The 26,410-nt window shown below is 49.1% G+C and overlaps 1 protein-coding gene across 19 annotated transcripts in view; it reads left to right on the top strand.

The window, feature by feature from the left end:
* LOC112642495 (BEN domain-containing protein 5) overlaps nt 1–26,410 on the top strand; it is a 1,368,880-nt gene that overhangs the window by 1,120,508 nt on the left and 221,962 nt on the right. Inside the window, exons 1-2 of one of the 19 annotated variants that reach the window (XM_035699101.2) lie at nt 11,715–12,191; nt 14,391–14,567. The exons of 11 other annotated variants lie outside the window; for them this stretch is intronic. In XM_035699101.2, coding sequence (XP_035554994.1) covers nt 14,534–14,567 — 34 coding nt within the window. In that variant the 5' untranslated portion in view covers nt 11,715–12,191; nt 14,391–14,533. Of the gene's footprint in view, nt 1–10,369; nt 10,650–11,714; nt 12,192–14,390; nt 14,568–22,862; nt 23,783–26,410 lie in introns of those variants that run through there. 7 more of the 19 variants (XM_035699096.2, XM_049094509.1, XM_025420155.3 and 4 more) reach the window with 7 other exon arrangements.

Raw genomic sequence — 26,410 nt, forward strand, 5'->3', positions numbered from 1 at the left:
TTTTCCATCCAAATACCCCTTATGCTAATGAAACCACAATGGGTGGCTATCAGATGTATCAGCTAGCAGGAAGAGGGGTACAAACCCTTACATCCTGCATGGAGCCGGTGATGGGGACTGACATACCTAAGGGCAAGTAGCATACTCGGGACCACTGGAGGCAGCACAGCAGAGTGGGAACTTTGTGCCAGGTTTGAATCCAGGACATGATTTGGGCCCTCACTTTTCCTCTCTGAGCCTCAGTTGATGTGTCTGTAAAAAGAGGATAAGAATTATTTTCTAAAGTTATCATGAGGATTGTCAGTGATGCATGTAGCATTACTGAGGACAGAGTAAGGAGCTCAATAAAGTTTAGTCCTTTTCTTTGTCTCTTCCTCTCTTTTACATGTATTATCTCATTCACTCCTTTCAAGAGTCCTAATAGCTAAGTTTAGTTTCCCATTTTATAGACAAAGCTCAATCTGTCTGGTTCTCTACTGTATCCCAAATATTAAGCAAACCTTCTGGCATATAATAAGTCCTCAACAAATAGTTCATAGGTGAATGAATGAATGAATGAATGAATGAAGCAGTTTTATAGGAGTTAAGAATCTTGCCCAAATTTTCACAGCAAGTATCCCAGATGAGTTAAGACATAAGGCAGGGCATCACAGAAAAATTCATACAAGAAGACAAAAAAAGAACCCAGAAATGGGAACAGAAAGGCATAACATAATTCATCCTTTTTTATGATTGAGAACACTGTGTTTCACAATTCCAAAGTCGTGTTTTAAATATACAAAATCTGAACATAATTTTAAAAGCAGACAATAAAACCTCAAGCTCAGCTTAAGTCCCAGAACTTCATAAAAGTACAGATCTCACTAGGTCCAGCCTTGAAAGAAGGCATACTGCCCCAGCCCAGGTCAGGAGGGGATGGTGGGTGGCATCTCTGCACTAATACTGCCTATCTTTTGGGGGGAGGAGGCTTGATCCTTCACCCCGAAATAGCTGGCTTCTGAGGATCCATCCTTGTCATTACTCTGTGACCTCCTAAAACGAAAAGGTAATAGAGACTGTCGCAGAAGAACAGAGTGAAAAGACAACTGATAGTTTGGGGAACCTACCATGGATGAGGCTGTCTGCCTGGCACTGGACATGCATAGGCTGTTAGCGCCTGTGACAACCTTGTAAGATTCTGTTGACAGTGGAAAAGCCCAAGAGTCAGACATTTGCCCGAGGTCCCAAAGCACCTTGGTGATGGAATATTAATTGAACCCAAATCTGAGTTCCAAGCCTGTACACTTTTTACTTTTATTATTGCCTCCTCACTTCTGCTGGGCCACGTTACCTCTCCAGAATGGAAAGCCAGAAGCAGAGCTCAGTGATCAGAAACCATTTTATGGCCCAGCAGCATGGCAGGACGTGTCAGCAGGGTGGAGGTGAGGTCCTGGTATTACCTACTGTGCCTACTAGCTGAGTTAGATGTCTCCCTAATCGCTTCACCTCAAGTCTCCTAAGCCTCTGTGGGTCTTGCTCCTGTCCATTCCATGTTTTATAAGAAAGTCTCTCCCTTAATGGATTATCGTTTCATCCTCTCTTCTTGCCATTTTCCCCATGATAATCAGGGTACACCTGCTAGTAAAAAAGAGGAGGTACGGTTTTGATATTCTGTGCTCCACTCACCTACCATCAGCACAGAAGGAATGTATGAAAAAGAACTGTCAACAGAAAATGTGTTGTATATTGTATACATGAGTCATTTTTTTCATCACAATATAAAAACTCAGAGGCTAATGACTTTTTTTTTTTTCCTGGTAGCATAATAGGTGACCTTACTGTGCCACTAAATAAATAAACTGGTTTTGAGGAAATAAAGAAAAGCCTTCTTTATATCATGGATTGAATCTAGTACACTCCCACCTACAACAACACAGAATGAAAATATCGATGAATTCCAGGGTACTTTTTGAAAGAGTGCCAGCCAGGGTCTCACTGAGACCAACCAAGGTGGTCCGGACATCCCTAGCAAGTGACCCTTTAAGGAAGCAGGCTCCATCATCTCCCCATGCTAACTAGAGGGGCACAGATCACCCTTACTGAGGCAAGAGTCAGACTCCTAGGGAACCAGAATTGGAGTGGAAGTCTGTGGTTGGGGCTCTAGAGTCAAGCAGCCTGAGTCAAAATCCTGCCTCCACCATTTACTTCTGTGTGACCCCGGGCAAGTTACCTAACATCCTCAGGCCTCAGTTTTCCTAACTTTAATATGAAGGTATCTAATACTACTACTACTACCCAGGAGTATTTTGAGGATTAAATGAGAAATGTATGTAAAGCCTGGCATGAAGGAAACATTCCACAAAGGTTCACTGCTACAACTCCTATTCTTATTCTTACTCCAAACAACATCAGGGTAAGAATGGTTTGGGGAAGGTGACACTGCTTCAGCCACTTCTTCTTCCAAAGACTGGAGCTCTTTGACCTTCTTTTGTTCTGGCTCAGAGGAGCCTCCACCTAGACCATGAAGTAACAGGTGATTCCCAGCAGGTTCAGACTCCCATCAAAAGAAGGTATAAGACCGTAAAAATCTGCTTGAACAGTTAGAAAACTCAGAGTACTTGAAAAATTCAGGGTGTCTGGAGTGAGGAGGCCATGATTTAAGAAACTCCAGACAATGTAATCAAATTATCAGTATTCATAGAATCATTAGCTACTCAATTTAGGGCTGCTTGGAATGATAGTTGTTGGACTTTCCCATTAGGCCCAGTTCTCAGATTTCTAAGTGGAGATTCAAGCCTCTCAGAAAAGGGATTAAACTCCACAGGCACTTTAGCTCCTGTTGCCTCAGGAAACTCTGACGCATCAAAACATGCCCTGAAACACAAGCTTTGGACCAAAAACTGAGGTTTGAGTCTTCTCCACATGACTGTAAACAACTACCACCTAAGTCTTAGTTTCCTCCTCAGAAAAACAGAGATAGTAATAGTATCAACCTTATGGGTCATTTTGAAAAGATGAAAGGAGTTAATATGTAAAGCAACTGGCACAACTCCTATCACAGAAATCAGTAACTGTTAGTTCCATTTTCATTCCTTTCCTGAATATATGGATTTTATACTGAATATATGGTCTGGTTAGGAGCTATTCTTAAGAAAAAGAGCGGTTCACGATTGCTGTGATCTTTGGAGATGAGTTAACTTTCTGAATGAATGCTCCCCTTTGTGCTTCTGATCAGAACGGCAGCCCAGGGTTTCCAAACAGAAGCCCGAGAGTGAATGACAGTGTGGGCTGCACTCTGACCCCATGAGGAACCGTGAAGGGCAGACATTCTGAGCTACGGGGTGCTAGAGGTGAGCAGAGACAGGAACCGGAGACCTAGCATATGGTCTTTGAAGGAAGGTTGCCCTGTTTCCTCCCAGGTAATGTTGGGATCATCAGAAGACCAAGATGTGGCAGTGATCACCTAACTGAGTGGGGGGTTAGAGAGTCTGTGACTTCGGCCAGCAGCGGGGTGTGAAGGACGTCTAGCCTTGTCAGGTGAAGCAGAATCACCATCATGTTTCCCAGGAGGCCCACAGACTGTGCCGGTGAGGTTCCCGCTACTATTATATTAGCATTGTTGTTAGCCTATGTCAAGTATGTGTGATTATCAACTTGACTATTTTTCTACTATGTGCGTTTTTCTGTAATTATTCCCATTTTGTTTTCTCTTTATATTTAGAGAAAACCTTTTGAAAATGTCAACATATCTATTGGCACTAAAACAAAACAAAACAAAACAAAAAAAAAACAAAAAAACAAAAAACCCAAAACAAAACAAAACTACAAAAGGAGCTTTTATTGTTTTTTGGGCTATACTTGAGAGCCAGACATGGTAGGGGCCCAGAAATAGAGACACACTCAACAAGAGGAAGGTGAGGTTCAGAGGAACAGAATAATACCTCTGGGATACCTCTCCTTCCTCACCTTTAGGGGCTTTCCTCTCCTCCAGGGTCTATATTTCAGACTTGTACTTATTCAATGAGTATTTGCTTAGGGTCCCCCATGGGCCAGGCTAGGTGCTAGGATACAATAGTGAAGAGAACAGATAGTGTCTCTTGTCTGGTGGAGTTTTTGGTCCACTGGCAGAGACAGACAATAAGAGAATAAACATACATTATGTGCTACAGTAAACCCCATGAAGAAAAACACAAGGTGCTGTGAAAATATGTAAATGTGAAATATGTGAAAATACGATGGGAGGAACAAGTCAGGGAGGACTTTCCTGAGGAAGTGACATTTCAGGCAAAAAAATAACAGAACTAGTTAATCTAATTAGCAAAACCAGAGGCAGCTTCTAAGACTAATGGGCCCCTAATTGAAATTCATAAATGAGGCAAGGTGCATTCTTCCAAGGTAACAAAACCTTTTTGTTTCTTTTTCAGAACCAATTCAAATATTGTTCCCTTGCAGCAGTCCCTTCTATTTATAAACTTCTTTTGGTCTTTGACCATTGGGAATTTGTTTGCTTAATGTCTCTTATGTGGAGTATGTACTCCTGGAGTAAAAAGTCTGGATTCAGGTCCTCTGTGTGATCAGCTTCTGTGTGTGACCAACGCGAGGTCATAACACAGCTGAGATCTAAGTGGTTGAACTTGACCATTGTCTGCTTGATCTGAACATCAAGTCAAGATGCACATTCATAAGGTTTTCAACTGCTAGAAATGCTTCTACATTTTACATTTTATATAGTGCATACAAGTCTTTATTTATTCTAAGAAAATAGTTCACAAAGTCAGTTTGAAAGAATGCATGGCTCCAAACACAATCTCTTGAAAGCATGTGCTGCAAGTTTGGGCAAGGCCCCGAGCCTTAGAGGCTTGAATGTGTGAGATCTGAGCTTGTGTGGTGGCTGACCTGTGCCCACAGGCTCTGGTGGAAAGGGCGGGGCACTCAGATGAAGTATGGTGGGGCACTCACTGGATGATTACCAGCATTGTTCAACTCATTATACTCAATTTGATGCAAGAAACATTCATTGGGCACCTTACTCTCAGCACTGGGATAAGAGCTCTCATAATAAATATATTAATACCCCTGACAGTGACAGCAACTATCATTTCTGGAGGACTCACTATGTGTCAGGCACTGTGCTAAGCATTTTAGTTAGACATTTATATTTATGTATTTCATTTAATCCTCAGCACAACCCTATGAAGCTGTATTAATAATCCCTTGAAGAAAATGAGGCTTAGAGAGATTCAGAAACTTATCCATGACCACACAGTAAGGATTATTTATTGGCCAGGACTTAGATCCAGGGCCTAAGACTCTAAGACCCAGCCTCGTTTTCACATCAATATGTCATTTTTCAGTTGAAGAAATTATTACTCCTCAGAGAGGTTGCACAGACATTTCAGAGCCCTGTATATTTTCCCTGAAAATAATATCTACAACTTGTTGAGGAATTCCTATGTGACTGGCATGTTACCTTAAAATTCTCCAACTCAGAAGTACCCAACCTTGTCCGATATTAGAATGATCTGGAAATTTAAATAAAATAAAAATGAAGGCCCTATCACCAGACCAACTGAATCAAGATCTTGGGGGAATGGGAGCTGGGAGCAGGATATTTTTTAAGTTTCCCGGGTGATCCTGATACACAGAGAGGGTGAAAAACTCCTGCCACGATTCTCTCAGTGCCTTCCAAAGATAGCCTCATTCTTCTTTTTAAAGATTTTATTTATGTATTTTTTGAGAGATACAGAGATAGCAACACACGCACGCGCGCGCGCACACACACACACACACACACAGAGCGAGAGCAGGAGCGGGGAGGAGAGGGAGAAGCAGGCTCCCCACCGAGCAAGGAGCCCAACTCAGGGCTCCATCCCAGGACCCTGGGATCATGACCTGAGCCACCCAGGTGCCTCAATAGCCTCATTTTGCAGATAAGAAAACTGAGGCTCAGGGAGGTGAACTGTCTTGCCCGAAGTCACAGCAAAGATGTGGATTTAACCCCTGGGTTGATTCCAAAGCCCATATTCCTTCTGCCCTCCAAGCTGTCACCTGCATGACAAATTAGCATTCCCTCTACCTCCAAACAGTGTTCGCTGGCTTTTGAGTTTGTCCTCAACAGCAACTCCTCGCTTTCCTTCCTTCCTCCTCTCTACTGCTCTCTTTCCCTGCCCCAAACCCACAACTAGATCCAGCCAGACTTTATGATTGGGAGTTCACGTCGATGCACTGGCTCGATGCTCCTGCTTTGGGGTGACAGTAAGATAATGCCCACCGTGGGCCTTCCAGCAGGTCCAGAGCCTCCTGAGCTCACAGCCCAGCAAGTCTTCTGGGGGGTGGGAATGGGAATTTTAACGCAGAGACTTTAAAAGTCAAATTAAATATCACAGGAAAAAAAGGAAAAGGCAAAATCATGAAAAAATGTGGTCAATCATTAGTGGAGAGGTTGAAAAGACACGCTCCAATTGCTTTTAAAATTCACAGAACCCAGGTCTCCTTAAAATAGTTTTGCAAAGTACACTGAGAATTCCATGCAGTAATATGAAACATAAGGCCTGCCGCTGCCACTGAACATGCTTCAGCTGGCTAAACTGAAGGCGCTTGACATTAACCCAAGGCTCTGCAGAACTCAACAGGAAAGCACAATGGAGACGCGGATGCGAAGCTGCCCCAGATGTGTACATTTTCTGCTCCATTAAAATGACTTGGACGAAAGGCAAAGTACATTTGGCCCCAGAAGGAGGGAGTTGGGGAGGGACAGGCACGGGACATCCAGCCTCATCACAGGCCTCCCACTCCCCAGTCTCGCCTCCCCTCCAGTCCTTCCCCCACACTGCTTCTAGAGCAAACTGTCTCTGATGCAAATGTGACTGTGCCTCTCCAGGGCTGCCCGGAGCCAAAAGGCTTTGCTATAAGTCTGCATTTTCCCATCTCTGTCATGGGGTTCATCATACCCACATCAAGGGTTGGGCGTGAAATTAATTGAGACGTAAACATGGTGCGTGACAAGCATGGGTTATAGTAACCTCCGGAGGAAAAGCAGATATCACAATTATCGTCACTGGAACCAGGTCACAGGAGGAGAGACAGGTGAAGGAAGTGAAGGTGTCTGAGCAGAAGCTAGATAAGACCCTGGGGAGATAAGATCCCAAGTTTTCCATATTTGAAGAGCTGCCCTGAGGCTCCGTGGTGGTGAACCTCGTATGGCAGCTACAGGTGAAGGGTTCTGCTCCGTGTGAGTTAGGAAGACCTTTCTCGCAGTCAGCAGTGTCCGGAAGTTAAGGGATGGTCGTGAACTTCATGACAATAGAATTGTGTAAGAGGCATGTGGATGACCGTGGGAGCAGGATATAAAGAGGGGACTCGACCGTGATTTGGTTGAATCAGGCATTTTAACCACCTCTGTAAGTTCGAAATCTCTCCTTTTGAACCATCTTTGCTTGGGAACCAATGATCTGTGCACCGCCTTGAGTTTCTGGTTTGTGTAAAGCCCGGGGCTCCCGTCTACAAGTCACAGTGTGACTCCATTGTCATGAGGGCGGAGGAGGTACTTAGTAGGTTTTCCACGGAGCTGTGTTTAAAGACTGTGCGAGTCACTCAGGAAGCAGAAACCTGGGATGGCTTTCTGTGGCCCTCAGGCTGTCCCGCCGTATCTCTGCGAGCATCCCATACCCGCCGTTGCTCCCCCCTAGAATCTGTGCACCTCCATGCAGAATGGGTTTGAGTCTGTGTTTACCCTGCTGGCATCCGTGTGTCAGTTTGCTCTTCTTTCTGGGTCAGGGGACATGGAACTACCTCCTTATGAGAATTGTTTATGTGCACTTGGCTGGGGATTTTGTTTGAACTGAGGGTACAGCGATCCTTCATACGTTCACAAACCTGTCGCACAAGGAGCGGAACCAGTGCCCGCCCTTTGGCACGGGGCAGGAGACAGAGTTGGATTCAGCTACAGCTAGGAAGAAAGGGGACAGATTCTCAGAAAAGCCCCGCAAGAGGTTTGCTATTCATGCTCTCTTGTGTCTTCCTTTAGTGCGTTTGGTTTACAAGCATTTAAATACTCTAGGAACCTGGGAGGCTGAGGTTACCCAGCTTTTTTGTCCCCTCTCAAAGAGCTCATTCTAATGAGGGAAGATAAAAGGTTCTGGCACAAAATAGTAGACAGAGACTACCTCCGCTTGAGGAGTGCAGGTGGTTGGGGAAGGCTTCACAGAGGAGGTGACATTGGAGCTGGTCTTCAGGGGAAGTTGATACCAGCATGCGCTCCAGGAGGAAGAAGGGCAGAGCGAGCATACAGGCTTGGGATCTGATAAGGCATGCTACCTTGGGAACTGTCGGATAGTTTGATGTGTCTGGCATGTACTGTGTCCAGGAAGGTGGTAAGAAAGATGAGACTGACAGTGTATTTGGGGATCACCTTCATTTGGATAGCATAGGACGCTGGCCATGGTATTAACTTGAATGATTTTGCAGTTTCAGGACTTTCATTAAATGTGGCCAACTCTGCATGATCCATCTTGTGAATTTTCAGAAGCCTTGCTACACGTTACTTCCCCCTGACCACCATAGGAATGTACTCTTAAGATAAAAACTCATTTCAGATTAGTCCAAAGAAATCATAATCATGAAGGTAAATCTTCTGGAACAACGCAGGGTGGCACCTCTTTTCTTCTGTGTTTGGGCCAACGTCAGACCAACATCTGCATCAGGAAACTCATAGTCCTGTCTGGCCACAACCACATATATACCACTGGCTTGGTTTAAGGGAACTTAATCTGACCTGTGCATTGGGATCTGAGAGGTGTGTGTTAATGGGGTTCACCTGTATAACATTATCCCTAAATCACAATGCAATAATTCATGGGTTTTGGTTTATCTCTTCATCATTAGGGTAACTGATCTGAGATTGAGTACAGTGCTTTTAAAAAAATTACGCGTAATACTTTGTGAATACCTGTTTATTACAGAAAATAGTTAAATATAAATATATAAATGTAAAACACAAAGGAAAACAAAATCGCCACTGTTATGAAGTAACATTTTGGTGCATTTACTTTGGTTTTTCTTACAGCTCGAGTTCATTTAAATGGAATTTTGTTTTTTTAAGTAACATTTAATCAAGTCTGCCAACGTCAGTAAGCATCCCTCTACGAAAACACTTTTCTCATACACATGATAACTCCTACATTTTTAACACTCCTGGACGGGACTGTAAGGGTTTCGAGGACAGGAAAGGTGTTACTCATCTGGTGACCTAATTTTGGCGCAGGTATCCAAAACCGAGACTCCATTCCGGAGACACAGTCGCTGCAAGGAATCTAGGAGTTTTCGCCTGTTCTGCTCCTCTCTGAGCGACTAGCACCAGCCGGAATCCGGCACCTAGAGCTTACCCACGAAGGTCCCCTTGCTTGAGTGCAAGAACGAAGTACCGGCTAGCTGGAGGAGTGCAGATTTCTATGCATTATCAGCCCTCCCCCAAATCTGAGTCCCTGCCAGGTGCCAGGGCAGGGACTGGGAGATGGGGCTGGAGCCATAGTCGGTACCCACGGCCGCTGGGGGGGGGCGGGGGGCGGGGCAGCGGCGCTCCAGGGCTCCAGGCCCCGGCCCCTCGGCGGGACGCGGCTGCTGTAAGCAGGACCCACTCGGCCCTTTTTCATTTCGTGGCTGGTCTGGGGGCAGCCAAGCCCCTCCGGGCTGTCTTGTCCGCGACACCGGGGACAGACCACAGACGGGTTCCGGGGGTCCCCTCCGTGGCCCGAAGGCGCCCGGAACGCCCGGCTCACCCCGGGGTCGCCGCCCTCGGCCCCCTGCAGCCCCCCGCTGCGTTCCAGCGGGCCCGGCTCGGCGCACGGCGCACGGCGCACGGCGGGGAGGGAGGAGCCCCGGTGGGGGCGCCCCCGGCCCCGGCCCCCGCCCCGGCCCCCGCCCCGCCCCGCCCCGCCGGGAGCTGCCGCGCCGAGGTCCATCCGGGGGTCCCGGACAAGCCCCGTGGTGGGGGGGCCTGTCGGCGGCGCGGGGGGAGCCTCTGGCCGGCTCGCGGGAGGAGGACGACCCGGCGGGGAGCGGACAGCGGCCACTAGGTCCTCGGCTCGCTGGCGGCGCCGCTTCCCGCCCGGGGCTCCCCCGCGGCCGCCCCGCCCCGCCCCGCGGCCCGCCCCCGCCCCCGCCCCGGCCCCCGCGACGCCCCTCGGCGGGCCGCGCTCCGGCTGTGATTGCTCGGGTCTGACTTCGCGCGTGGCGGGGACGACCCCCCCCCCCCGCCCCGCCCCGCCCCCCGCGCCCCGCGCCCAGGCCAGAGCAGCCGATTGGCCGAGCGGCGCGCCCGGGAACAATAACAGCGGGGGGAGCCCGGGCCGCCGCCCCCGCCCCGCCGCCCCCGCGCCCCCGCCGCCCCGCGCCCCGGCTCCCGGCCCCGGGCCCCCCGCCCCCCGCGGGCCCGCCGGCGCCCACCATGTACGCCTTTGTGCGGTTCCTGGAGGACAACGTCTGCTACGCGCTGCCGGTGTCGTGCGTGCGCGACTTCAGCCCCCGCTCGCGGCTGGATTTTGACAACCAGAAGGTGTACGCGGTGTACCGCGGCCCCGAGGAGCTGGGCGCCGGGCCCCACGGCCCCCCGCGCGCCCCCCGCGACTGGGGCGCGCTGCTGCTCCACAAGGCCCAGATCCTGGCGCTGGCAGGTGAGCGAGCGGGCCGGGGGGCGGGGAGGAGGGGACGGACGGGACGGAGGGGACGGAGGGGGGTCCGGGTGGAGGGGGCCCGGGTGGAGGGGTCCGGGTGGAGGGGACCTGGGATGGAGGGGGTCCGGGTGGAGGGGGCCCGGGTGGAGGGGGTCCGGGTGGAGGGGGCCCGGGTGGAGGGGGTCCGGGTGGAGGGGGTCCGGGTGGAGGGGGCCCGGGTGGAGGGGGCCCGGGTGGAGGGGACCTGGGATGGAGGGGGCCCGGGTGGAGGGGGCCCGGGTGGAGGGGACCTGGGATGGAGGGGGTCCGGGTGGAGGGGGCCCGGGTGGAGGGGGTCCGGGTGGAGGGGGTCCGGGTGGAGGGGGTCCGGGTGGAGGGGACCTGGGATGGAGGGGGTCCGGGTGGAGGGGACCTGGGATGGAGGGGGCCCGGGTGGAGGGGGCCCGGGTGGAGGGGACCCGGGATGGAGGGGGTCCGGGGTGGAGGGGGTCCGGGGTGGAGGGGACCCGGGATGGAGGGGGTCCGGGTGGAGGGGGTCCGGATGGAGGGGGTCCGGGATGGAGGGGGTCCGGGTGGAGGGGACCCGGGATGGAGGGGACCCGGGATGGAGGGGGCCCGGGATGGAGGGGGTCCGGGTGGAGGGGACCCGGGATGGAGGGGACCCGGGATGGAGGGGGTCCGGGATGGAGGGGACCCGGGATGGAGGGGGTCTGGGTGGAGGGGACCTGGGATGGAGGGGACCCGGGATGGAGGGGACCCGGGATGGAGGGGGTCCAGGTGGAGGGGACCCGGGATGGAGGGGACCCTGGATGGAGGGGACCTGAGATGCAGGGGATGGGGGGGTTCGGGATGGAGGGGCCGAGATGCAGGGGACCCGGGAGGGAGGGACCAGGATGGAGGGAATGGAGGGGACCCGGGATGAAGGGGGTAGGGGTGGAGGGGGTCTGGGTGCAGGACCCCGGACGGAGGGACCGGGATGGAGGGGGTCGGGGCGGAGGGGAACCGGGACAGAGGGGCGGGGATGGAGGGGCCGGGATGGAGGGGCCGGCGCGGAGGGGCCGGGGAGCCTCCGCCCGCCGGCCTCCCCTCCCGCCCCCCAGGCTTCCCTCTCGGGCCCGGGTGTCCCTCGAAGGCCAGACCAGTTAAAACCACCAGAGGGTCCCCTTTGTCTTCCCCACAGCCCCGACTCCCGCACTGTCAGTCTGTCTCCGTCGCCCGCCTCTGTCTGTCCTCCTTCCTCTCCGCCTGCCCTCCGGGCCCCTTCACTCTTCTCTTCTCTCCCCTCCTGTGCACCCTGCTTTCTCTGCTTCCCCCTCTGCTCCTCCGTCTCCCTAAGTTTCCCTGCCTCTACCTGGAGGCCCCGGGTGCCCCTGGAAGCGAGCAGCAGGATGGCTCTTGCAGGACTCGCAGGTGTGAGTGTGTCTTCACAGGAGGCTGGGACGTGCTTGTCCCCCCAGGTCATCACTGGATGGGAGGAGGAGGCCCACTCACCCGGTGCCACCCGGTCCTTCCCCTTCCTGGCTGGGTGGCCCAGCCGAAGAGGTAGGGCACTCAGCACCCTTCAGCTCCCCAGCCCTCGGGATCCCCGAGAAGGCTCTGAGTGCACTGAGGGCAAGGAGCGGGTTTCTGGTCAGGGTAACACCAGACCCCCCATCTTGCCCTCTCAGGCCCCTGACATACAGGCAAGGCAGGTGCTCTCCTCCCTGAGTCGACAGATGAGGACACTGAGGTCCAGCTGGTCATAGGATGAGAAACAGCCCGTCAGCCTCCTACACCGAGGGCTTTCTGCCACACTGAGCCACCTTGTCCTCTGTCAAGAGAAGTCAGTAGACCCTCTCTCCCGGCTAGTAGTAGGAGACTCGGGTGCAAACATGAGAGGAAGAAGAAAGTATCACTTCCGTTTTGGGGAGCGGCCTTTTAGCTGCTGCTGGGGGGGTTGACACCTCAGAGCCCCTCCTGGAGGGGAGGACCAGGCCCAGGAGCTGAACGAAGACGCTGTCGTCTTAAGACCTTTCCCAATCTTTCCAACTTCCTTTACTTTCTCACACTTATCCTGAAAGATGAAGCCAGCATGTATCATATTTAAATTTGGCAGATGAGGAAACTGGCTGGAAACCCAGAAGCAACTTGCCTAGGGTCCCATGGCAAATTAGCAGTAGATTAGAGCGCTGGCCCGTGACTCTGGTTCCCTTCCACCACCTCATGTGGCCTCTGGGAAGTAGGTTTGCAGTTGAGGAGTAGAAGAGCTAAAAGGCCGGCAGCACCCCGGGTTCTCTTGGATGAGCCCTGGGGGACCAGGGGTGTAGCCTCATGCACCACACCTGGACGCAGCTGGGTCCAGAAAAACAGAATGAGGGCAGGTATGTACAAAAGGGAACCCTTTGTAGCTGATTAGGTTTTATTGTTTGCTTGCTTTTAATCACCTGAGGGAAGGGACTAGAAGATTATTCCCCAAGAGTACAGGCCTGAGGAAGTTGTAACTAGGTTGTAACCTCAGCTTGTCTTTGGCTAGAGGAAAAGAAAGTGTGCTTCTTGGTGAGTGTGTTGTACTCCGAGGTCTGGAAGGGCCTTAGGAGAGGGGAACCTGTATGTCAGAAGGAGGCAGTGGTCTGTATGTGACTTGGTGTGTAATGACTGTTTTCCTCTTTTAGAGATTGTTCATTCATCCATTTACTCATTCAGCAAACATAAACACTGCTTGGCTCTCCGAGCGCTGCACAGAGGCTGCGAGGCGGTAGCCGCCCTCACTAACTCCGATTTTAAAAATCGATGAAAGTCCTCATGAGTGAGGCATGGAGTTCTTGGTCTGAGAACCGTGAATCTCGAATCTATAGACTATCCATCCCCCAAGTTGGAATGTTGGTAAATCCCTGGGGTGATTAAAAACAACAACACACACAAAAAAAATTTAGGCAACATCTGGAAATTGGCAGAGTAGATCCAGGGAAGAACCATGGCGCCGCTTTGAGCGAAGTGCGTTGAAAAACGCTTCCCCCTACCTGTTTGCTGCTTTTTTGGGAAGAGACAAGGAAAAAAACCACCAACTTGAGGTTGGCTAGACCACATTTTGAAATCCAATCAGCTGATCAGTTTTTAAATTGGAACCACTGCCCTGGCTGCAGATCTGATTGGAAGGGCCAGGGTGGGTCTGGGGCTCCGATGACCCCCAGGAACTCTCCGGGGTGTCTTGACTTGAATGTGGTGGCTCTCAGAGTTGCTCGCAGGGTTTCCTCTTAAAGAGCTCGTCTTGTGGCATCTCCCAGGTATAAACCCCGCTGGTTGTGGCACCAAGTGTGAGGCGGTGAGCTCTCAAGGGGAGGTGTGTTAGGTTTGTGAATCAGCCACGAGGAACTGATCCGTCTCTGGCACCAAGAGCCGGGGTTCAGGGGCAGTTTTAGGGCTACCTCGTGGCCGTTGGTGAGAAGGTGTTACCTTACAGAGTGCTTGCCCAGGCCAGACCAGCGTTGTCTTCAGGTGTACTTCTACTTGTATCCAGGAAGTGTCCAAGCCAGCCGCTGTGGGATGTCACATTCTTCCAGCCTCGCTTTGTGCCACGGCTTCACGTGTGTCACACCCTGTGGGACAGCCCTCCGCTCAGCAAATTGCCATCTCAGCCCAAGGGAAAAAAAAACAAACCCACCTTCATTGATGGTTTGGCTCCGTGCCTGTGCATTGTCCTTGTTACTCCTCCCCGTGGCCCTGTTGGGAGAGGTCGCTGTTGATATTATTTCTGTTTCATAGATGAGGACACTGAGGCTCAGAGACTGGCCTGCTAATCAGCCGCGAAGCCAGCCTCAGAGCACAGGCCCTGCCGGGCAGTCTCCTTTGTAAAGTGGCTGACATGTGCGTCAACCACACGGCATGCAGGCAAGGAGTGAAGGCCGATGGGAGCGATGACCGGGAAGCTTGTAGCCCGAGGCAAGTTTTCGAGCCTGTGGACAGCTTTCATTTCTGAGTTTCCAAGCCCATTCTGCTCTTCCTCTCCTGTCTTACCAGCCTCCCTCCTGCAGAGCACACACACCTTGCCCTCTGCACCTTCAGATGTCATGTTACTGAGGAAATCTCAAACCCATCCTCATAGAGGAACCACATAACGCAAGACTTGATTTACCTTTGGTCAGTCCTTGCTCACTCTCATTTATTTGTCAAAAAGGTCGTGAAAATGAGAGCTGCCCATGTGGAGAGCTCACTGTTATCTCACCGCAGTCCGGCCTGCTACTGGGGTATTGAGTTTGCTGGTTTCTACGGGGCGAAAAGTGGTTTCTCTAGGCTCAGAGTCTTACGTTCTGGGTCGTTCTGTCCAAGCACCTGTTTTGGGTGTGCTAAATTCCTTTTGTTGTTAAATGCCTCTTACTACTTGCCATTTGCCAGGCCCGGTGCTGTAACAAGCAAATGCCCCGGTGCACCAGCGCATCTGAGGTACCAGCATTGAAATGACAACACGATCCAGGGCAGACAGGAGTTCACTTTTCAGGCCCTGCAGAGTATAGGTTTTTGTCGGGGGCAGAGTGCTGAAGAAGAAAGGGGCATCATCCTCAGAGAATATGTAGTCTTAGGACCTGACGCAAGTGCTAAATAGAGGTAGAGCCAGGCACTGGTGGGAGGGGGCAGAGACGGAGGCCGAGAAAGGGCCGATTCTAGGTGGGCTGTACAGATTGTCTTTCAAGTCTTTCCTTTCCAGCTCCACTCCCACTGCCTGCGTTCAGGCCTGTAGCAGCTTTCAGTTGTCTCCACCAATGCAGAGGCCTTCTAATTGCTCACCCTGCCTCCAGTCTCTTTTCTCAGATGCTGTCAAAGTAATCGTCTAAAACACAGTCTTGGTCTAATTCACCTCTCTCCTTAGGACCTTCTGTAGCTCCCTGCTGCCTACTGAATTAAACTTCAGCTTCTCTGCCTGGCATTTGTAGTGGCCCAGCCCCACCTTCCCTCCCCAGCTTCTCCCACCCTTCCCACTTTGCCTAGACCTCCGGTATTTCATGCCGTCTTGAGAGCACACCCGCAGACACTCTTGAGCCAACCAAGATGGATTAATCATTGTCTGACACGGGGCCTCTGCCCGTGAAGCTCACCTTCCGGTGGGGCAAGGCTAACATGTGATGTATTTGTGGGCCAGCGAGCCGAGGGCTGTAATAGGGGAGGGGACAAAACACACTGGGAGCGCCCCTGCCTCATGGGTGTTCCCTGTCCTACCCTCTGCCCCCGGAGGAGACTCTCCCTCCTCAGAGCTGTCCCTTTACCCTGCTTGTCCCTTGCTTATGGATCCTAGCATTTTGTGTTTGGTTTCAGTTATGAATGTGCCTGGCTTCCTTACCAGCCAGCGAACCCCTCCGGGACGGGGTCCTGTCTCCCTTGTCTCTGCATCCACAGCACCCAGCATGTGGTCCGCACCAGCCAGCCCATGCTGAACTCGTGACCTTCGGGAAGACAGGTGCATTTATTACGTTTGGGGAGCAGAAGTCAGGAAGGACAGGAACCTCTGTAGCAGCAACTTGTTTTTCAGAGCAGAAACCTGCAGCGGGATTTTGAGGTTTCATTCAACGTTGTTCATCTGGAAAAAGTCAACATTCTTTATCACTCCCTTGACTAGAAAAACCCCACACTTGGGGGAAATAGCTTCCAAAGCCACGTTCTTCTTGCTTTGGTAATTTTAGCTCATTCAGGGCTCAGGTCCCAGCTTGGCATTGTCGGTCCAAATAGATCACTTGCTCCAGAAATGCTTTGGAACTTCTACAAAGTTAGCAGCGAAGCAGGGGACTAGCCGATTTCATATGCAAAGATTGTTGCATGTCATCAGTGGGAGACTGCCAACAAAAGGATTTATTTTTTTTTTAAAGCGAGTGAAAACTTTTAATTTAGGTTTTGACATGTTCTGCTAATACACATTGGAGCAAAGATTGGAACTTGCCTGCTGTCATCTGTTGCAGATTCTACTGAAATGTTAACCATTGAAGGCTCAGTCTGACGTGATTTGTCTTATTTAAGAACCACATATTCATTACGATGAAATGGTATGTGCTACAGAGTACTTCAGAATTCTGATTCACAGGATTAAAGAAAAAAATTGCCCCAGGCAAGCTCAGGTCATACTCTTTTGTGTGGTGTTCTGTTATTCAAGAACATACTAGTTTTTATTTTTAAAAATACACCAGAAAAGGGGAGTTCAAATTTAGATCTTTGACCCCAAGGTTAATTCTCTTTCCACTGTGCCTACCTGCTTTGTCTTATAAGCTTCTTTGAGAGAGAGAGAGAGATGTGTGTACTCTTCATTTTAAAATGCTCACCAAAAAAGGGTACATGCTCTGAAGAGGTTTTCTTTGATGTATTTAAGTTCTGCGGGTATTGAGTTATACTAGGTGGGCAGCCATATGCTAGAAGGAAATGCAGAAGGGATGGGCATGGCTTTTTTTTTTTTTTTGCCTCCAGCACTATTTTACTAAACATTTATGAAGCACTCACCAGGTTCCAGGCTCAGTGCTAGGAATTTTTCAGAATGTTCTGTCTACATCCTCATGAGATAGGGCTAGTTGTTTTACCTAGGAGAAGCGAGCTATTTAAACAATTGTCTAGTAGGAACTGTAAGTGCCAGGCAATGGGCTAAGTCTTCCCAGGGCTTGTGGAGAGGTGTGAGTCAATTCATTCAGAAAGTGTGACACCTAAAGTAAGGTGGCACGGCCGTGATGGGTCTGAGATGGATTGGGAAAGGAGAATCCATGAAACTTGGGAACTTTCTGGTTGTGATGATAATGATGTGGTGATCTGGCCTCTCCTCCTTCCGTGTGGAGTGCCAGAAGAGGAGTTGGTGGGAAGAGCAGATGATGAGTTGAGTTTGAGGCAAGTTGAATCTTAGGGGCCCATGAGACATCTGGGTGTATGCTCCGGGAGAGCAAGAGGCACATGGTCAAGGTTCAGGACAGCACTCTGAAATCGGGCTGAGAATCCCAATGTGGAAGTCATTAGCCACAGGACTGGTGAGGTCACAGCGGGAGAGGGTGCAGAGTAAAGAATCATGCAAAGCAGAACTGTTCAAAACATCAGCTTTTAAAGGCACAGCTAAAGAAGAAGAGCCCAAAAAAGATGACTGGGAAGAAACAGCCAGAGATAGACAGAGAAATAGTAATAACCAGGACAGATGGGTGTCCTGAAAATCAAGCTAAGAGAGAGGCCTTTGGATCTTAGATCGAGGCGTGTTTTTGTTTCCCTTAGCTACATACAACTACTTTTTCCTCTAAGCTATTGGTTAGACATACAGTAGGGCGGCTAAATATATAAGCAAGTGAAGAAAAGATTTGCATGGGGTGATATTTTGGTAGTTTTCAGTTTCTGAGTTTTGCCACCAGTGGAGGAAGGATCAGGCTGTTTTTTGGGGTCCAGAAAGCAGAGTTGGATACAAAGAGTGGGATTCGTAGGGGCTGGTGGGAGCAACGCAGTAACAGCAGAGAGAGCAAATGAGCCAGCGCCCAGGCTTCCAGCATGGTGATGCCCTCCTGACCGCCGGAGGTGGCAGGCACGTCAAGGATATTCTAGAACGGAATCCTGCCCTCTGGGGGAATTTGGTTCGGTGACCTGTAGGTCACTTCCTTAAATATTAGGAAGTGTTAGAGAACTGAAAGAAGATGGACTTTGAAGTCGGACAGTGGGTTCCAGTGGTAGCTTTGCTACTTAGAAGCAATGTGACCTTGGGCAGATTAATTCACCTCTCTGAGTCTCAGGTGCTCATATGCAGCAGAGGGATAGTAATGGGCTACTTGCCCGCTGTGTAACTTGGCAAGGGAATACGGAAAAGCATCTGACGCGTAGTAGGTCTTCACTAAATAAAGGCAGCTGTTAAGGACTCTGGTGGCTAGAGCTGGGACAAGCACAGTGTGCTTAGTTGTGCATACCACCGTTCGTGGAAAGGAGTGTGTGTTTTAAGTCCTCCTGGGGCTTGGCGTTGGCAGGAAAGGCCAGCGATTCCCCCAGTGTGTTTGACCCCTCAGTGGCCCTGTGCTGGGCCACTTATGGCCCCAACAGATGAACCAGCAGGATGAAGTTCCCAGGTTTGTTCGTGCCCCAGCCTTATGCCTAGGCCAGCGAGGCAGCGGGAGTGGGAGCCAGGAGACCTTTTGAAACCTGGTTAGCGCTTCCTCCTCCTCCTCTTTGAATGGCAGTAGGACATCTCCTCCCCCGTGCCCACTGGGAGGGACCAGGCCATCTACTCTCACCCTGCGCTGAACGGCAGAGGAAGAAATCTGGAGTTCCCTGTGACTGGCCCGCGGTCCCAGAGCTGGACAGACCTGGTGAGGTTCTAGTCTCGTCCCCCCCGCTTCGCAGAGACCAAGACCAGGAGGAGGAGGGACTGACAGCCGCGAGTCAGTCACAGAGCCAGGCCTCATACCAATGTCTCCTGACTCCAGTCTCCGCCACGGCAGGCGCTCTTCTTGTTGTCTTGACTGCATATAATCCTGGAAACCTGAGAATCTTGTCTGCCTTAGATTCTATGAAGACCAGCACCATAGGCTCAAGAACACAATGTACGTGTCTTCTCTGTGGCATGTCGGTTCTTAATGCAAACATCATAAGACTTTATAGGATTTTTGTACATGTGAAGAACTCTATAAACTTGCATGGAGATATGTTTAAAACAAGACAAACCTTTGTTCACGTTTTATGTCTGGTTTTTCAGAATTGCATCCTACCTAACAAACTACATCACGTTAGACTTTCTGCTGTTGGATCCTTTTAATGATCCAGCATGATATTGTATAAAATGGGAGTCAGGGTCATCCCTCTCCTGGTTTTGCTGTGCAGTACAAATTCTTCAGGGCTGTCTTCACATGTGAAGACAGACTTGTGTTGCATTTCCTGTCCACCTGCCTGTTTTCTAAAATGCTATTTGCTTATTACTGTGCCTCCATTAATGGAATGTTTCTCTCTCTCTCTCTCTCTCTCTCTTTCTCTCTCTCAGGTTAATAACAGATACCAGGTTCTTCTGAATTTCTGAAGAGTAGCTTCCACCATATTTTATGACTTTGAATAAGGACTATTTGGATTTGAATAAGGGATTATTTGGAGCTTGGTAGCCTTGATATGCTTGTAGTTCAGGAATCTGCCATCAAGTTGTACTAGTGCTCAGCTCAATTTGGGAATCCATCATAACATTCTTCTGGGTATAGACAAGGTCTTAGGAGGAAGGCAGGCCCTTTGGAAGTTATATTGATACACTCATCATTTTATATGTGCCTTTTAGTTCAGTTGAGGAAGTTTTAGCAACCTGGTCATTTTTCTCTTGTTCCTACAGGATGATTGTTTGATAGGAACAGGGCCTGGGTGTCATGCAGACCTGATTTGAAATGCTGTCTCTGCTCTATAATGGCTTTATGTCTTAGGCAAGCCATCTCCCTTCTTTGAGCATCAGTTTCTGCTTCAATGGAATTATTGTGGGGATTAAATATATTGACATTAGTAAAGAATTTGGCATGGGCCCTGGCACATAGTAGGTGCTTACTCACTGTTTGTTGAATGGATGGATGCACTTAGCTGATACACAGCAGCTGGAGAGGAGGAGGTAATAGTTGATGTGCAAGCCCTTGGTGGTTTTCTTTGCCCTAGAAGCGAGAATTAGGAAGTCAGAATCAGTAAAGGTGGTCTCTTCAGAGGCTACATATTTGTTTACATGAGAACTGATTGTTTAGTCTTAAGCTTGGAGCAATTGCAAAGGCAAGTTGGCTAGAGAGTTTTCCTCATCCATCTGAGTTCACGACTAGTCTCTTACGTGGCGTCCTGGAATTCTAAGCCAGAAGTGCACTCTGAAGCTACATTAGAATGCTATATGACGTTATTTGCTGTCTTAGATGATCCACACCACTGTTCATTCACCTTCATTAATGTGACCAGTCAAGAGTTACAGCTTCTTGTCACCCTGTGTTCAGTCTCCTTCTCACACCTCATCCATCTTGCTTGCCAGTGCCACATAAATCTTCCTGAAACATCTCTTTCATCACATCTCAATCTGTGTCAGAAACCTGCAGTGGTCCCCTTTGCTGTGGGGTAAAAGCCAAGCACAGGAACTGCAGGGATGGCTCCAGAGCAGCCATTCATTGAATACCTATGACAAGAAAGGCACTGTGCTTGGTGTTTTATATGCACCATCTTTTGGAAAGCAGTTCAGCATTTCCACGTTATGGAAGCTGAGGCTCAGACAGGTTAAGTAGCTTGCCTGAGTTCCCAAAGTTAGTATGTGGGAGAACCAGAATTCCAAACTAGGACTGCCTTGTTCAAAGGACTGCGCTGCTTGTATTAATTAGATCCTGAGCCCCTCTCCCAACTATTTCTTCCACTCTTTGTGATGACACAGATTATTCATTAATCTTCCATGTATTAGATGTAAGGTGTCCCCTTCAGGCAGGATTAGGGTGGAAAAGGCCTGGAGATTGGAGGTTTGCCCCACATGAGCCAGCATCTCTCAGGACGTCAAATCTTGCCTTCTGGTTGGAGTTCTTGCTACGTAGTGGGCTATAAGGGTCCGAAGAACAAGGAACACTTAACATTGTGTTCCAAACCAGAACAGTAAATGTGCCCTGACTGCAAAAGAGGATGAATGGACGCCCCGGGTCTCCCTGAGCCCTGATTCCTGGAGCACCAGTCAAGATGGAGACTGATGAGCATTACGATGGAACCAGCAAGTAGTTAGCTTTCAGAGGAGCCTCTGGATCCCCCTGGCCAAGTGTCTAGATCAAGAGGCATGGGACTGGAGGGACTATCTGCTTCTGCTCCTTTCTGGAACTCGCTCTTGTCATTTCACACCTTCCTATATACCCCTATATACCCGAGCCTACCTTTTCAAAGAATTCATCCAAGCCCTCAGGCCCGGCTACAACCTGTTTCTGTGATGCCTGGCGATGGTTACTGCTCCCTGGGGACTTCCCGATGACAAAGTCATCGGGTAGGAGAGCGGGAGTAAAGTGGTCTTCTGCTTTGCTCTTCAGGCTAGGGAAATTGGATGTTTTCATCTATAGCCACCATTCATTCATTCTGCGTTTATTCTGGTTCTACCTCATTACAGGCCTCTGTCTAGAGAGGCTAGAACATGGCCTTAGGAGGTGGAGAGACCTAGATCAAATTCTGGCTCTGCACCTTCCCATCCGGGTGGTCTGGGGCCTTCTTTGGGTCTCAGTTCTTTTTTTAGAGGGGAAAAAAATGTGGCTAATGATACTTAATTTCAGGGTTATTGTGAAATGTAGTAATAGAAGTGAAGAGCCTTACCGTGGTACCTGATAGGTAGCCGACATTCTACAAGTGGTAGCCTATTTTTTAGTTGAAGTATAACAACATAAAATTCACTATTTTGACCATTTTAAAGTGCGTCCAGAACAGTGGTTCTTAGTGTGTTCACAGTATCCTGCAGCCCTCTTCACTATCCAATCCCAGACCATTTTCATCAAACACACAAAATGCCTGTGAGCCACTAGGTGGTCACTTCTCATTGCCTCTTCCCCCCCTGATGCCCCTGGCCAACATTAATCTACTTCCTGTCTCTGTGGATTTGCCTATTCTGGCATTTCGCACCCATGGAATCAGACAACACATGGACTTTGTGTCTGGCTTTTTTCACTTAGCATAATGTTTTCAAGATTCATCATGTTGTAGCATCTCTGATATTTAATTACCTTTTATGGCTGCATAATAGTCCATCGTGTGGATATACCACTTTTTTTTTAATCTATTGAACAATTGACAAACAATTAAGTTGTTTCCACCTTTTAACTATTAGGAGGAGTGTTGCTAAGAACATTCATGCACAAGCTTTTGGTAGATATGTTTTCACTTCTCTTGGGTGTACACCTGGAAGTGGGGTGTTGGATCACAGGGAGATTTTATATTTCACATTCTGAGGAACTGTTAACCTGTTTTCCACAGTGGCTGCCCCATTTTATATTCCCACCAGGAGTGAATGAGGGTTCCAGTTTCTCTATATCCTCCCAACGCTTTGCTGCATTTCTTCCCTATTCCTTTCTTTTTTTGATTATAACCATCTTTGTGTGAAGTGTGGTGTATCATTATGTTTTTGATTTGCATTTCCCTAATGACTGATGGTTGTGAGCATCTTTTCATATGCTTATTGACTCAGCCTCTTTTTTTTTATTATTCTTCCAGTAAATATTTGTGTTTGATGAGTCCTTATTGTATGGCCAGGCCTAGGATATGGGCCCTGCCCTGAGGTTACTCACACTCCAGTGGGGAAGGTAGACCTCATAGTAGATGATTACAACATAGTAAGAAAAGAGGCTACAGAGAGTTGTGTACGATGTGTATTGGGGCCTTTGAGGAAGAAGAAGGAGTTGCTGAGTGGAGGCTGAGTGTAGTTTGTCAAACAGACCAGAGGGGGAGGGGGACATTCCAGTTATACAGAAGAGCGTGGAATCTTGGGTATAGCTGGTGGAAGTGTGGCTTCCTGGTATCAGGTAGGGAGAGGAGCACTCCAGGCAGGCACTGGGCAGGTCTCCTCCCCAAAAAGCAAGCCAGACAGCAGGCTCTGAGCCAGCAGCAGGCTCTACTGAGCTTTGCCATCCACCATATACACAGGGCTCTGTTGCTTTCAAGACACATACTCAGTTGATTTGATCCCCACTTGAGGTACATGTTATATCTCCATTTCTACCAAAAAAGGAAAAATGACGTTCACTGACATAGCAAGCTTGCCTGACTTCTTACCCCACCGAGTGGCAAGACTGGACTTGGAATCCAGGTTGTCTGATTTCTAGTTTTTTCCACACCTATTGGCCAGACCTCAGTTCCTCTTACCTTGACATTCGAGGCCATTTAGTCTCTGAGCCCCAGTCGCCTTAACTTCCTTCCTTGCCTCTTTTTCCTACCTATAACTGAACCCTGTTTTGTAACCATTCCAGTCTAAATAGTTTCCCAACCTTCCTTTTTAGTTTCTAGTCTGTTTCCCTTTTGTGTGGTCCAGATTCTTACCATCCTTAAATGGCTATCCTTTTATGAGCACTGACTGCCCAAGTACTATCCACTCCCTTCAAGTTCTTAATAGAACTTGATACAGAATTGATCATCTTCACAGTATCCGGGCACATTGATCGAGTCACAGATGAGGAAGCAGGATCGGAGAAGTAAAGTAACTTACCCAAGATCATTCAGTAAGTAAAGAGTCTAGCTCAAATGCCATCTCCTCTCAAAAGCCTGCCATGGTTGCCCTGACCAACGTGATCTCCTTTGCCCTTGAGATCCTATAGCAGTTACTTCCCCTTTATTCAGACTCAATATTTGAGATCTTGGATTATCTTTTTCATTGATTTTTATCTTGTGCCCCCACAACTGGGTGCTCACTCTCCATGTTCTGGGGCCCAGGCTAGAACTTGTAAGTGTAAATTCTCAGTAAATACTATGCTGAGGCATAGGGGGAAATCCTCTGGACGCTGGTTACAGGAACTGGGTTCTGTTCACGTTTTGACCCTGACTTCTCTGACCTTGCACAGTTAAGGAGCTGTCCAGAACGAGCACCCTGCCTGTGCTGCTCTTCCTGTATCCCCCGTCCTGATTGTTGAGTGATGGCTCTGTGAACGTCACCATCTGGAGCCTCAGTCTCCTCATCTGCATTATGAAAAGGTTGAAAGTGATGATCTGAGGATTGTTCTTAGTGCAAATACTGCCTAGTTTTGTGCATCTGAACGATTGCCTCTCTCCAACCAACATGGTCCTGAGCTACCAAGTTTCAGCTCAGGGAGGCACAGAGCATAGCTTGTCATTTCTAGTTTGTTGTCTACATCTCAAACCCTTGCCCTTGAATTTGTCAAACTGACAACTAACTCAGGAGCTTTGCCCCAACACATTCAGAAGTCCTAAACACCCAGCTTCTCATCCTCTGTATCTATTTTTTCACATGTGAAAACGCCCATCTACCCCATTTTGGGATAACTTCATTTGAAATACTTTCTCTAGCTTTTATATTTTAGCAGCTTTTTGACTTAGAGTCTCCAATGATTTATAGGAGAGGAAGCTGTTGCTCTTTTTTTTTTTTTTAAGATTTTATTTATTTATTCATGATAGTCACAGAGAGAGAGAGAGAGAGAGAGAGGCAGAGACATAGGCAGAGGGAGAAGCAGGCTCCATGCAGGGAGCCCAACGTGGGATTCGATCCCGGTCTCCAGGATCGCACCCTGGCGCCAAACCACTGCGCCACCCGGGGATCCCCAAGCTGTTGCTCTTTTAGAAAGACCACAGTCCTTGCTGTTGTTCATGCCTAACTCATTGGATATATTTTATAGGCACAAAGAGAACAAAAACAAGCCTTTCTTGTGAAAATGGACCCTGGGGATTGCCCCTCCAGTTAGTGGGAAAGGCCGTTTCCACCTCTGATCAGGAGAAAGTTGTTAAAGACTAGTCGTTTTTCCTGGGCAGTTCTCTTATGCTCTGCACCCTTCTTAGGTCATTCCTTTATTTTTTTTTTAATTGTATCTTTATTCACCTTATGTTTAAGGAAATAAAAATGATTGAGCACGTTGATAATGTCAGTTTTAATGTTCTGTTCATTGAGAGCCTAATGTGTACCAGGCACTGTGCAGTGAGGTATGCGAATTTTTGCTGCCGTCCCCCCAACTCCATTATGGAGCAGACCCCAGACCTCTGGGAGACTAAGGCCTCGAGCCTCCCTCCTTGCCTTGCTATGCAAAAACTGAGGTTCCCACTGAGCTCTCTCTGGCTCCAGAGGCCCACTCCTCTCCAGCAGGGGCTCCCTTCCTAAGACTGTTTGGGAAGATGTGGCATTTGACTACATTCTAGAATAGTTGTATGCTTATAAGTTTCCTTCTCAGCTTTACTAACAAGTTGTGAAGAGAGAAGCCTGGCTTGGGGGAAGTGTAAGAACATGTTTAACACACACACATATGCATGCACACACACACACTCACACATAAAGACCCTCAGAGACTGTTTAACCAGCTACCTGGCCATGTGCCACATCCAGCATTGGGCAACATGCTAGAAAGTGCATTGGGGATATAGCAGTGGGAACCTTTGAGGAGTTAAAGAAACCATAGCTGCCAGAGTCTCAGTTCAAGCCCAGAACACAAGACCCCAAAATATTTACCACAAGGGGCCAGTTCCAGGTTCAAGTTTCTACCTTTACAACTCTCCTCTTTGAATTTTTACTTTTGACATCTGCAGTGAAAGACGGATCTGGGGAATAAAGTCTGACATCTGTGCAGGAGAAAAAAAAATCTCTTTTAGATTGTCTGCAGTTGAGCTCAGAGTGAGGAAGTGAGGGGAAGTAACATCCGCTTGTATTTGTGTAGCACCTTCCAGTTCGTAGTTCCTTCTGGCTGTACCCTTATCACACGTAAGCTCTGGGTGAGATGCCAGAGGCCTGTTTCTCCCTCCTGGCTCTGCCTCAGACTCACACCTTGGGCAAGCCCCTCTGTCCTCTGAGTTTGAGTCCTGTCAAATGAGAGACTTGGACCAGTTGGCCCACAGGGCCCCTCAAGCTCTGTCATCCTGTGATCTGAAGGCAGTAGAAAGGCAGTAAATGTTACCTGTTACTCTTCTTACATCTGTCTTACCTCAGCCTGTCCTGCGTCGGGACTGTGAGGAGGCTCCACCTCCATAAGAACCATTGTCCCTTTCATGCTTATTGGCACCTGCACTGGCAGAAAAACACCATGTTTTCCTGGGAATTCACTTGGCTTAGAAAGATCTTGATTGTTGAGGGGTCCATGGGCTAGTTAAGCAATCTAAGGGCCATTCCAGCTCCAAGATTCCATAAAAGGCCA

The sequence above is a fragment of the Canis lupus genome, chromosome 15 (assembly GCF_003254725.2).
Source record: "Canis lupus dingo isolate Sandy chromosome 15, ASM325472v2, whole genome shotgun sequence".
In the NCBI taxonomy this organism is placed as follows: domain Eukaryota; kingdom Metazoa; phylum Chordata; class Mammalia; order Carnivora; family Canidae; genus Canis; species Canis lupus.